The 14,069-nt window shown below is 29.2% G+C and overlaps 1 protein-coding gene across 50 annotated transcripts in view; it reads left to right on the top strand.

Moving 5' to 3' along the window:
- Positions 1 to 14,069, top strand: part of LOC105257642 (longitudinals lacking protein, isoforms A/B/D/L) — a 237,980-nt gene that overhangs the window by 22,865 nt on the left and 201,046 nt on the right. The window contains exon 7 of one of the 50 annotated variants that reach the window (XM_011268398.3): positions 12,323 to 12,727. The exons of 46 other annotated variants lie outside the window; for them this stretch is intronic. In XM_011268398.3, the coding sequence (XP_011266700.1) occupies positions 12,323 to 12,693 (371 nt within the window). In that variant the 3' untranslated portion in view covers positions 12,694 to 12,727. Of the gene's footprint in view, positions 1 to 3,001; positions 3,295 to 5,615; positions 5,870 to 10,903; positions 11,257 to 12,322; positions 12,728 to 14,069 lie in introns of those variants that run through there. 3 more of the 50 variants (XM_011268401.2, XM_011268404.2, XM_011268403.2) reach the window with 3 other exon arrangements.

Here is a 14,069-nt window from a genome sequence, read left to right as displayed (position 1 = left end):
GTAACGACTTAATCTTTGGGGGGGAGAATCTGTAATTTCTGATCGTCAAAAAAACCAGTTTTTAAAAAAAATATCCTCACATTTGTATAAATTAGCAATAATGTAAGAAATATACTTCGATTTCTTCGGATCACTTTCGTCGATACAATTTTCAGTCTTAGCTCAAACAAGACGGACAAAACGGACTGGACCGATCGCGATCAATTCTTAATTTACTCATGTGCCATAGGCACGTGTAAGACCCAGGGCATTTTTTCTGTACGCTCGCATATAGTGGCGAGGACCTTCACACGGTGTTTCAGAATCGATTCTCGGGTATTATTGCTCACGCTGCGATCGACGTTATTCGGTCCAGTATTGCCTGGACCGTCATCAACGCTACGAATGCGGAGTGGAGAGGCAGTTCGTCTGTGGGACCTGTCGACGGCGTTTTACCAGATTGGACATCATGCGAGAGCATCAGAAGAGGCTGGGCCATCATCTGGCGCCCTACACCAGGCTTAAAAGGGACACTTAGGCTAATCAAAAATATCGCGTTCAACACTTCCTCGGACAAAGGCATTCCCAAAGAATATGAGAACGCGGCGGCAGCAGCAGCAGAGGAAATTACGGCATCGACGGAAGCGGAAGCAACAACATGTCGATTCGTCATAATCGTCTTCTTTCGTGTGACTTCCATTTCTTTCTCGGCGTTTTCGAGCTTTGTTGGTGAAGAAGGAAGGGGACATCGCGATGCCAAGTAACGAATATTTTATTGTTTTATTTGCGTTTCTCGTTGTCTCTGATCCCTCGCATTAGGTAACTAATTCAAGATATATATTTTTAGCCGTAATTTGTGCTTCTCTTTCGGGCAATTGACCGTCATTATCTGCTTTCCATGGGCGCAGATATGATGTTTGGATCGCTCGATAGAAATCTGAATTTCGCGTTGATCTCCAAGTATATAGAAAAAAAAAACGAAAAAAAAAATTGATAGGATTTTTTAAATTCTTAGTTAATTGCTTGGAGTTTAATTCGATTTTTTGATTGTCATAAAAGTTAGCACCGCAACTTGAAGAAGTTACCTTAATCGAGTGAATTTCATTTATCAATTTGAAAATAATTGTTTTTAATTATCGTCTTGGCTCGCGACAAAATATTGCTATTACATTTAATTAATTATAATAGTTTTTGAGTCATATTTTAGTCTTCTTTATATTCGAGATAGTTTATTTTACTTCGTAATTGCATTTTTTATTATGAAATTAATTTTGTTATACTATGTTGTGAATAATTTGCTACAATCAGTACAGTTTTTCGTATAATTGTCGAAATAATGGAAAAGAAGTCTAATTTCTCGAAAGGAAAATTTAATATTCGAAAATGTTAAAGTCGATGGCATTTTGTATAAATTAGCATAGCGCATGATATGCAGTATAAGCAGGCTGTATTCAAAATTGTAAGAAATTGTTCCAGTAAGAGAATTATTTCTCTCGAATATAATCGACGCCATCGATCATTGTTGTAAATCGATTCGTTGAACGATACACGGCGCTAATCGCCAATCATTGTTACAATAAATGGCTAATTGCTACGAAAAGTTAATATGCATGTGTGTTCCAATGATGTTTTCTTTTTACTTTTCTCATTCATTCAGAAATATCAATTATTTGGTGATCCACATTCAAAGATTCAAAACTTCATAATATTTATAAAAGTTGCTATTCTAATAACATGTTCCTTCAAACATTTTTTGGGTTCTGTACGTTCACTCTACTGATCATCTATAATTTTTTGACGATTTTTATCCGATTGTGAAAATTGTAATTAAATCTGACATTGTTAAGAAGTCTTCATTTTTTTTCTTTCGTCTATTCGTAAACTCGAATTGCTATTTTTAATCTAACACATAATTTTGCAATGCGGTCGATATCCCATATTGTTCTCATCAATAGATGATGCGAGAAGTCGATTAAATCTTGGATTTTTATGTAAGTGGTTTACATGTTCATATAATGAACATTTAGACAATCGACGTTGGTGAATTGAAAATTAATAACCGAGGAGATTGTCGTCATACTTCTCTTTGCGTTGCCGACTCTAAATGTTTGCGCTTCAGTCTGTTGTTTAATAACAAATTTTGTTATCTTAATTATGTAATCATTAATTTATTATTATCAACGGCATAGTAAGAAATTTTCTGAGCAAAGAATTAATGTTAAAATTGGGCTGATGCGTGCACATGTGGAGAGGCATCACTTTCAACGTCTTTCGAGAGTCTGATATTCATTCGTATCGATCATGTTGAACTGCATCCAGCGTACTTCTTGACATCCGCAAATGCGAATCCGACCAGATGGACCCAGAGCAGAGGAGAACAAATAAAGATTTTTGAACAAAATATATTTCATTATTTCTTGTTATTGTGCAATTCCTTCACTCATCTTTTCAGGTGCTGTATTTTGTGATGCGTGTAAAATAACATTATCTCACTAACTTGGTATGGTATAATTTTCTCGAACCTGTGCGTCATTTAAATTTCACAGAAAATAATATACCAAAAACTAAGCATTATGTCGCTTCGAGAACGTAATACCTCGCTTAAAGAAAACTGTTTTATACATATTTTTTGTTTATATATAACTCAATGATAAATTATTCTTAAAAGATTATTTAAGATATCAATCTAAAATTACATCCATCCATTCAAGAAATTCCACATTTTATTTACATGTAAATATTGTTTACATTATGTTTAGTTTTAAAGAAAAAGTTAACTTGTCAGCTATAAAACTTATAAAATTTACAGCTAGGTAAACTTATTTATTTATGCTAATTTATAGTGCGGAGGAAGTAATCTGAAAATTAGGAGGGAAGGAGAGAGAGGAAATTAAAAGAATTAGGTTGTACATAAAATAAGAAGCTCTAGGGAAAATAATTTCTTAAATTTTGAACGCACGTAAACATCATACGCGCGCATAAAAAAATCTCCGGGGTGATAGTTGGCCGATGATGCTTGCAGCTGCCACGCTCTATTGGTCACAGTCTACTGGGGTGCATCGGCAACCCTTAGCAGATCACTGCAGACTCTCCTGTCCGAGTTGCGGTCGCAGCTACAAGTATCGAAGCGGCCTGCGGAGCCATATGGCCGAGTGTCTTTCGGAAAGAGAGAAATTGGAGGCTGATTTTCTGTGGCAACAGCAGCAGCAGCAACACCAGCAAGTCCAATCGTACAGGCAGCAACGACAACCGTTCACTGCGAAGGACGTCAGATTACTGTACAAATTCTGGAAATCGTAGATACATGTAGCGTTGAATACGAATAAGAATCCTATATAGTAAAGATTTTAATCTGTTGCGTCAAAGTACCTTGTTTTCTTCTATTGTTTAATTTTACCTTTTTTTTTTATTTATTTTTTTTTTAAATCGAACACGGAGGTATAAGATCTCGCTCACAGACCTTCGACTCATGGAATTCGTCGATTCTTGACCTTGGAAGCTGTTCAACATCTCTATCAGTCTATCTCTTTCTATTCTTTTCGTCGATTCCTGTTCTTTTTTTTATCATTCGTATAAATGTGACGAAAATAGAATATCTTCGATAAAATGTATATATTTGATTTTTAGAAACCGGGAAATCAATTTTTCTGATTTTAGCTTTTTCAGAATATATACGTTACAATATATTTAAAATTCTAAATAAAAAACTGATAATTGAAGAGCCAAACCGGTTTCTAAAAGTTAAAATCGTATTTAGTGAAATATATTTTGCCATGAGAATAAACAGTAAATTTATACAGTAAATCTACAGTTAATCTTTAATTTACTTTAATTTAATAATATATATTTCTTGATGAATATAATATTAAATATAATTATATAAAATGTTTGAATAGTTTTCATATTAGAAATACGAAAATTTTTAATGTTAAAGATATATCAATAATATATATGCATAACATTTAATATTTAATATTTAATTAATGATTAATTTATATATATTGATTTTCTACTTTCATTTTTTTACTTGCCATATATAAATTAAAAGTATTACATATGTTGAAGCTTTTGGTCCTTATTATTATCATACAGAATGACAAAAAATGAGAAATAAGAGTTGTAAAATCAAAATAATTAAAATAATTTTTTTTTGAATGTGATTATTTGTATTTAATAATATAAATGAATAAAATATTCCAAAAATCTCTTTTTAAATAGTGAATTAATAGTTGTAAGTCGTGTCAATTGCCGTAAAATCCATTTTAGCTGAAAGTGAGTCTTATAGCAATTGATCAAGATTCACAGTTATTTATTAATTCACGAGTAGTATTGAAATTTATTTCGATGTTATGTACCGCCGCCAAAACTCTTGTAATTTCTCGTTTTTGACATCGTCATAATTCAATATGATTACAGTAAGGATCCAGGAACCTTAAATCCAAAAAATAATAAAGTCTATTTAATCAAGTTTCATATATTTGTATTTTCCTAATAATATACGTTTAATTCATAAAATAATTTTTTTCAATAAAATAACATAAATCCTACTCCATTTGGCATTGTATATATAATTCGTTTTATCAATTTAATTAACAAAGGAACAAGAGGATCAGCGATAACTGTTGGCTGTGTATTGCATGCAAGTTTTGTCATTCAGTCGAACTTGAGCTTCGTGATCGTCAATCTAGTGAATAAGTGTCGCATTTAATGCGACAAATAAAGGAGGTACATATATCCCGGACGACGTCTTGCATCTCGAAGGAAAATCATCCTTGTTCGAATCACTGATATAACTTCGATCGAATATATTATGTTCATTTGTGGATTTGTGTTGGGTGAAATCATCAGATTATTACAAGGAGGCATTAACTTTACGTTGGGTTGAATTAATTACATCACGGGTGTAAAAATGAATGCACTAATAAAGAAGCTCTTTTTGGTGCAGCATGTAAATAACAGCAAAATAACGAAGACTGTGCACAAGGATCTGCTATTACTTATTTTTTATAAACGAAATATCTCGACTAATGATACCTATAGCATAAGTGTCAATAAATTGGTAAAAAATTATAATCTTTATATCTAATATTATATTAAAACATTTTCATTCATTTTTCTTAATTAATTTTATATTTTTGCAAAATTCATAGCACAATAAATATAAAGATGCATTATATACTGTTATTCTAGGATCGTGATATGCAAATAAATATTTTTAAATATGTTTGTTAAATTAAATATTACATCAAATAAAATTCTATACAGCAATAAAATTTTTTATACTCTGATGTAAAATTTTTCAATATAATTCAACTAAATATTTCTACAAAAAATCAAACAAAATATTTCTCGAAGAATCAAAGCATTCTCTATCGCGCAGCTTTTTGCACAGTCTTTCTTTGGAGCGAGCTTGATTCAGTATCGTCTACACGCTTGGTTCGAGCTTTTCGAAAAACGTTTTGAAAAAAAAGAGAAAGAAAGACGGGCCCAAGCTGCGGTGTTTCGACCGAAGTGTGCGTTTTGCGGCTTGCTGGTAAGGAAGAGATACTCGAGAGAAATCTCGCGGATAGGGCTCGTCTCGTGCGCGTTCGGCAGGAAGCCGTATGATGTAAACAGGCCTCCCTGTATGCTTGCAGCCAGCCTCGCGACGGACCTCGTCTCGACTGGCGACGGCGGCGAGCTGCGATATCGATGCGTAATGTGCGGACGCGGATACAGGTCGCGGTCATCTCTCACGCGACACTCCAGATACGAGTGCGGCCGCTTAGGTTCCCGGTATACCTTCACCTGCACCCTCTGCGGCAAATACTTCTGCCGGCCGGACCATCTCAAGCAGCACATCCTCAACATCCACGGGAGTGCCGCCGCCAAATAACCGCGGCTGCATCTCATCTTCGTCAGTGCGTAGAGAGAATACGTTCGCCGATCGTTTTCTGACGACCGATCAGGAGGGAGGATTTATTGAAATTACTGCGAGAAATAGTCAAAGTAATTTGCAGGAATTTGCAGGGACGCATCTTCGTGCGCTGGGAAAGAAATTTTATATTTTTGTAATACAGGAAATAATGTTTAACGCCGAGATATAACAATCATAATGTTAACGGGTAAATCCAAAAGGTTTATGAACATTGTTTTAGATTTATTTTTAGGTAAAGTTTGTTTGTTCGAACAAGTCCTTCATTTTTTTTTTTTTTTAAAGATCGAATTGATCTTAATCTTGCGATAATTTTTTTTAAATGGATTTTTTTATGAGAATTGCAAATAATTACGATAACTTAGGATCTATGTTAGACATTATTTTTCTTGTTTCACGTAGAATTTGTATTTTAATCGTATTTTTTGTTTTTATTTTTTTTGACCAAAGGAAGTTTTTACTTTGAATATATCAGTAAAGTTAGTTATCGTGTGCGTGTGTGGAATTACATAAATTATTAATTATTTTTTTATGTGGTATATAGAGGATTCTTAGAAAAATTATTTAACGACTTGAATCTCGAAGTATAAACTTTTGTGCAACTGTTCTTATTTAGAGATCATGTTACATTTTCTACTTAAATATCTTTTTATTTAAATTTAAAAACATTTATAAAATTTCTTCAGTTATGTATAAAAGTTTGTTACAAGTTACAATTTAATACATATATTTTCGTTTTTGATTTCTTGAATTTTCGGATAACAAATATAAAATTTCTTCAGTTATGTATAAAAGTTTGTTACAAGTTACAATTTAATACATATATTTCCGTTTTTGATTTCTTGAATTTTCGGATAACAAATATAATTATCAGAAAAGTTTTTATTCTAAAAAGTTTTTATTGAATTTATTGTAAAATTAATAAATTTTTGATTATATATGTTCCAGCATATTGTTTATTTCATTAGAGAGAAATGTGTTTATATATAAGCAAATGTTTCTTTTCTTTAAAAGAGTTTTTCTTTTCTTTTTTTTAAATAAGATTCAAGATTAAATGAAATCAATGATTGTCGTATACATCTGTCATATGCATATTTGTACGTCTGTTGGGGTAAACTGCCAAATAACTTGACTACGAATGCCAAATAATTAATATTCCTATTTTTCTAGTGCAATATATATGTTTAAATTATTTTACATAAGTTATGTACAAAAATTATACAGTAAAATATTAATGTATATCTACATATACAGATGAATTAATAAATTGGTAGTGTCTAGGGAAGTGATAAAATTATATACAGATAATATAGAAATGAATCATATTTACTTCTACTCTTGTTGAGTCTTTCGAAATTGAATATATTTATTCAAAGAAAATTGCTATTACATAAGAAATTAACTGTTAAATTAATTAACCGTTAAAACAAAAACTAAAAATTTTTGAATGTATAGAATATAAATTTCTAAATTAATAGGGCAGGCTTTACTAGCGTGCAAAACTTATAAATTTTTTAAAATGAATGTTACTTGGATGTTGTAATGTATTTTTTTATATGTCAAACAAACTATCTTCTGTTTTATTATCAATTCTATCATCAACAAAATGCTCATCTTAATGCATCTCGCGAATAAGACTGCTCACTCAAAAGTTCATAAATTGTTATCCAGATATTATATTTAATGCAAAAATTACAAAGTATATAAAATAATGTAATATAGCGACCACATGTATTAAAATAGTACAATTTCTCTGGTCATTTTGTGCAATTAAGACACTAGATTTAAATAAATTAATAATTAAAAATTATCAAATAATTTTAAAATGTTATATATATATATATATATATATATATATATATATATATATGTATTGATCACAGAAGGAAATGTTCTATGAATCTTTTGTCGAAGAAGATGTTTCCTTTTATTATTTTATCTGCTTGAAAAAAATGTATCGATTATAAAGAAAAATGAACTTGTATATATAGCAATTTTTGTGACATATATTTGAGGCTATAAAATACGTGCAAATATTATTGAGTTTATATATGTATATATAAAAGAATAGATTGTTACTCTATAAGATATTGATATGGGTATATTACTATTATTGGTGAAACACACATTAAAAATCCACACATTGTTATTTATCGGATTTTATAAATTTTTATGGCATTTTAATAAAAAATAGCATTAAATGGATTTTTTTATTTAATTCGCATTTGTTGAATTTTATGACCCTTTTAGTTTAATTATAGATAATCTTTATTCTTCAGCTATTGCCAAGAAGAGACTTGGTTACAATATTTCTACTTATTCACCCATCCATATCTTTTAAATCTAAATCTAATTCTAAATTTTAGTTTAATTATATTATTTTTGTTGTTAAACGAATCTTATATATGTTATATATAAAATTTATATAAGATTTATTTAACTATAAAACACAATACTTTATATATGTTATATATGTATTAATTTTTTATTCTTTATTTAACTTCTTACATACATAAATCTAGGAAATAGGAATATATTATAAAATATAATCAGAAATTTATAATTAATTATAGTAATAATTTTTATTTTTAAAATAATCATTGAGTTTTATTTATTGAGTTTTTGTAAACCAAAGTATTTTTTAAATTGTGAAATTTAAAATAGTAATAATTACATAAATTATAGTAGAGATCAGAATACACTCTCAATCCTGTTAAGATAAGATTAAAGTTAATTTTAGCTTAAAATATGTGGAATCCACGTTAAGTTATATATTTTTGGTATCGTAAAAACAGTTATATCATATTAATATTATATTTTTTAAGTTACAGCAATTTTTCGTTTTTATTTTGTTTCATTATGTAATTATGGTGTAGGAGAACGATTATAATTCAATTATATATTATGTATAGCCTAAATATTCGCAATATAATTATTAAAATAAAAATTAAATTATTACGATCAAGTTTCATTGTTCTGATAATTTTTTTTTAGTAGCATAGAAATATTTTATTACTCTTATATCTTGTTTGACTAGGAATCAAAGAAATCTCTTTATTTAATAAATTGTTTCATAAAATTTTAATCAAAAAAGAGGCGTTTTTAATGTGTTAATTTTTTTTAAATAAAAAATTAAAATATTGGCCTTCGCATCTCTTTTCTGGTTCATGTTTTAACTTTTAAGATATATCAATAGTGCTAAACCTTGCGTGAACTGACGCTTCGTTTTGTGTTTCGTTACAGACGCGTCGTACGTTTTTAACGGAAATGACAAGCATCAATGCATGGCATGGTAAGTCGTGACAAGACAAAATCAAACTTAGCCAAACATATGTCATATACATCTGCAAGCCGAATAAGTGAAAGTATACTTGTCCGTATTGCGAAAAATTTTACTCCACGCCTGATCGTCTCGCTAATCACGTGACTAAGATGCATAAGTGTCATTTCTGATATGCGTTTCGATGATTATTCCTGATATCGTTTATAATTTCGCGACTTGTCACTTTAAATATTTACCGCGATAAACGAAGATTACATAAACTTCTTATGCAAGCAAGACTGCAAAAGTTCTGTTAAACTTCTATTTATATGGTGCATATCTGAAAAATATTAACGATTATTTTTCATTTATTAACGATCATTTCGTTTGTTATATTATTGAAAAATGAAATTGATACAATGTGAAATTGTCATTCATTTATTCCATTGCATTATATATTAAACATGCATTTATTATTTGCATTATTAAATATTATATCAAGTGATGTAATGATATAAGTTAATTTTAAGTTAACTTTTTAAATTATTTTAATTAATTAAATCAATTTTTAAAATTATTTTTAAGTTAACTTTATTTTATTCAGATATATACTCATGAGAAAGAAATATGCACTGGAATAATATCAAAGAATCGATGCAATGTATCGAAATATTGTTTGATGAAATGAGAATTATTATTAATCAAATGCTAAAAAAAAGTTAATTGTTTATCATAAGGAAATTATAATAAAGGAAAAGACATTTTGTATATTTCTTTGAGAAAAACTCATTTTAGAGGAATTTAAAAAATTTATATAAATAAAGGTGATATATATTTTTGATACAATGTATGAAATATGTATTAATGCGTGGCTATACAAACTGTAATCTACATTATGTATATTAATATTTTAATAAATTATCCGCGATGTATTACTAATTTCGTACTGCTGTATTTAATGCTTTTGACATTATTAAATGTTCTTTGTCTGTGAAGCAAATGGCTATTATTTATCAGCTTGCATTATTAGTTTATCGCAAGGAATATATTATTTGCAACTTGTAACTCCAATAATATTAACTAAAATATGCTTATTTCTATATATTTTGTTTTATTTTTTTCTTTTATTTATTTCTATATATTTTGTTTTATTTTTTTCTTTATTTCTTTCTTTATAATATATATTTTTATTTTTTTTATATATACAAATTTTCTTCGTTCTAATTTATTAGGAAATTCGTCCCCCGAAGATAAAAGTGTTGTTCCAGCAAGAGGACAAATCTCGATTTAATAACATCGGAAAAATAAAAGTCACAAATAATATATTTTCCCAAAAATGTCATTATATAATGCCAATTTTAATTTTTTTAGAATTTAAAGATTCTAAAAAAAAATTGCAGTGATTCTTCATTGAAGAAATTTTGTGCGAGACAACATCCGAAGATCTTTAAACTTAAAGATTTAAAAGATTAAGTTTTCTGATTTAAGTGGCAATAAAAAAATAATCGTCTATCATTTAATTTAACTAACTTAATCATGTTCTTCCCTGTTTTAATGCTATATAGGTCCTAGGAGTTAGTTATAAAATAGTCATAGTTAGCATGTCCGACCGCTGGAAGATCGCGTAAAAATCAGAGAAAAAGAAAGAGAGAGACCTTGCATGGCATTCGCATAGGCAAACTCCGAGTCAAGCATTGTTCTTAAATTGTAAAATTTACACGTTTGTTTCGTTTCTGACCTGCTTGCAGTACATTGGCATGAGTACCCGACGCTACGCGAGACTGTAGCCTTCCATCAGTCACTTAACTGGAAGAAGACATCATCTGAGCAGCAGCAGCATCTCCAACAACAACAACAGCAGCAGCAGTTTCCGCAGCAGGGCCATGTTTGTAAGAACTGCGGCAAAATCTACAAGCAGAGGAATGCTCTGTGGCGGCACTTCAAGTACGAGTGCGGCAAAAGTCCTAGATTTCAGTGTCCGTATTGCCGTTATCGGACGAAACAACGCTCCAACATGTACTCGCACATCAAGCATAAGCATTTAGGTCTCAAGATTTATGCGATTGATCTCGAGGCGAAGAATTGAATGCTTAATTAAGTTCTCCGACGCAAAGTACCTGCGGTGCGTCTATTTTTTGTAAAATAGTTACATTTTTATTGTTTAATATTATTATTTAATATTATTTAATATAGAAATGATAGTTTTACTATGACTTGGCGATACAGTACGCTTAATTAAAACTATTTATAAAATATCGATTTAGAGGCAATATAAAAGTCAACAAAACTTCTTTAATGGCTCTTGTATCGATTCTTTTATGACTAAAAATTAATTTAAGATTTTATATGTAATATTTAGAGTTGTATTAAAGTTGGCTGGAATTAGAAAAAATATTGAAAATGCTGAAAAATTCTATTTGGTGATCTTATTTTATCACGAAAATAATTATATATATTGAGAATTTTTCTTTTTATCAATAATGTAGATTTATATACATTTGTAAATTTATATAGAGATTTATGAATGAAATTTAAAATTTTATTAATTATTTGATTAATATATTTTTTATTTTATAAAGAATTTTTGTTAGAAAATTCTTTATAAAGTAAAAAACGTACTAATCGAGTGAAAATAAATTTCTATCTTTTGATAAAGATTTTTTATAAAAGTACGAGTGCGAAAATTCATCTTAGGTAATTAATACTGATCATCACATTATTAATAATTAATATTATATAAAACATGTTCTAAAAATCTTTTCTACAAGAAAAAAAGGGGAGAATACTTGATTTATTTTCCGTCATGTTTAGTTAATTATCATGTTTAATTAATTATTAAATTTGTTTTGTGTTAAATATAATTATTATAGAATTCAGAGGCTGTTAGAGAATTTTAAAAATGTTTTTATACTTAGACAAATTCTCCTAATATGAGAGAATTAATTGCTCCAGTTGTGCAACTCTCAAAATTTGAAGAGGGCGAAAATTATTTAATTATTATTGTTAATAACTACAGTGACCGACTTTCAGATATTTCGAGTATATGGACTAGGGGATGTCCTTTATGCCTATTCTTCTTCTGCGAGTTCAGTAGTTAGATTTCGAGCTGACACTTAGACGATTGTTATGACACTCTTTTGTTCAATTCTCATCGTTGTCTGTTGCAGCATCGCCGTTCGACAGCAGATATATCGGCGAGTATCGTTGCCGTTTCTGCAATTGTCCATATTCGACGACGGGTCATCTAAAACGTCACCTGACCAGGGGCTGCTTTATGGATCCGTCCTTTCCGATCGAAAAGCGGCGCACCATGAACAGATTGGAATCTAGGAATTACGTATGCCCGAAATGCTCGCAGGGCTATAAGAACAAGCGCACCTTGGACACGCACCTGCGTACGGCGTGCGATCGCGAACCGAAATTTCAATGTCCCTATTGTGGTCTAAAGAGTAAACACGCGCGCAACATTTATACGCACATTAGACGCAAACATAAAGGCGAAGATCTCTTTCTAATAATCAAACAAGATGGCAAATAAACGCACAGATTTTTCACTGCATTTTTGATCTATATTATTTGTAAAGAAAAGAGGCGCAATTTTAATAAAAAGAGTTAGTGCATGTGAATGTATATACGAAATATAATATTTATGTGTGAGAGAGAAAGCACGCGATAATTTGATAAATAAATTTTATAATCGATTTACACATAATTTAATTAAATTGTAAATAAGGACATCAAGCTAATTTGAAACGAAAGAAACATTTTAGAACGAAATTTAAATTTCTTTTATCATTTATTAGATAAGCAGATAGATTCTGTTCTGCCTTGTATCTATTTCACTTTTAAATAAAATTTTTTAATATAACGATAACAATTTTCAGAAAAAAATCATTGTACTGTTTTGGATTGTTGATCACAAATAATATTAAATTATATAAAATTAAATATATATATAAAATACAAATTTAATTATATAAATTTTACATAATTTGATAACTTTTTACGCTCTTTTATACATATTATATTTTATAAAAATTAATAAACAAAAAATACATCTTATTGTCAAGACTGTTTTAAGATTGTAAGACCTTTACTATCGGTACTACACTAAATAAACTGACTCTCTTGTAAAAGCATTATATATTATAATTATTTATACTAAATATATCTTTTCACAGAAGAAAAGAAAAGAGAGGAGACATATCAAATGTGTTCGATCATATTGTATATATTTTTTATGAGTGAGCGCTGTCGATTTTTCTCATAAAAATAAATTATATGTACTTCAAATTCTATGTTCCTATATTTTATTTCCTATCAGTAACGATGTTCCAAAAAATAATTATATATATATCCAAAATTTATAAAACACATTTTACCTTTTCATTATACAACATTTGGTAAGTAGTAGTATGTATTGAATAATATCATATGAAAATATCTTTTATAATTATCTTTATATAGTATATCCAAATATATTATATTTGCAATTTATCAGTCACATTTCGTGCAGTTTTTCAAATAATACAATAATATGTTAATAAAAGAATGGAATTTTGTATTCTGAAGACCTTCAAATTTTATCCTCACTATTACTGTCGATATTTATATCGCTTGCAGTGTTATCAGTAACAATGATATATGAATATTTCGTTAATTTGTACTGTCCTTTTATTTCAGATGACTGTGATATTTACATCTCGACAAAAATGATCGACTACTTGCGAAGACATCGTTGAGTAAAGCGTGCAATTGTTTTATGATTAATTTGCGTGCGCGAATTGTAGGTATAATATATTAAAAAAGGACCTAGAGTGTGTGTGTGTACACACGTATATATATGTATATATTATAATTAGGAATTAATTAAAGGATGCAATATTGTGGAAAAATGAAGATTCTGGAATTCTT

The sequence above is a fragment of the Camponotus floridanus genome, unplaced genomic scaffold, assembly GCF_003227725.1.
Source record: "Camponotus floridanus strain SB8 unplaced genomic scaffold, Cflo_v7.5 scaffold111, whole genome shotgun sequence".
In the NCBI taxonomy this organism is placed as follows: domain Eukaryota; kingdom Metazoa; phylum Arthropoda; class Insecta; order Hymenoptera; family Formicidae; genus Camponotus; species Camponotus floridanus.
The sequence above is the reverse complement of the archived record's forward strand: the minus strand, read 5'-3'. Positions and strand labels throughout refer to the sequence as shown.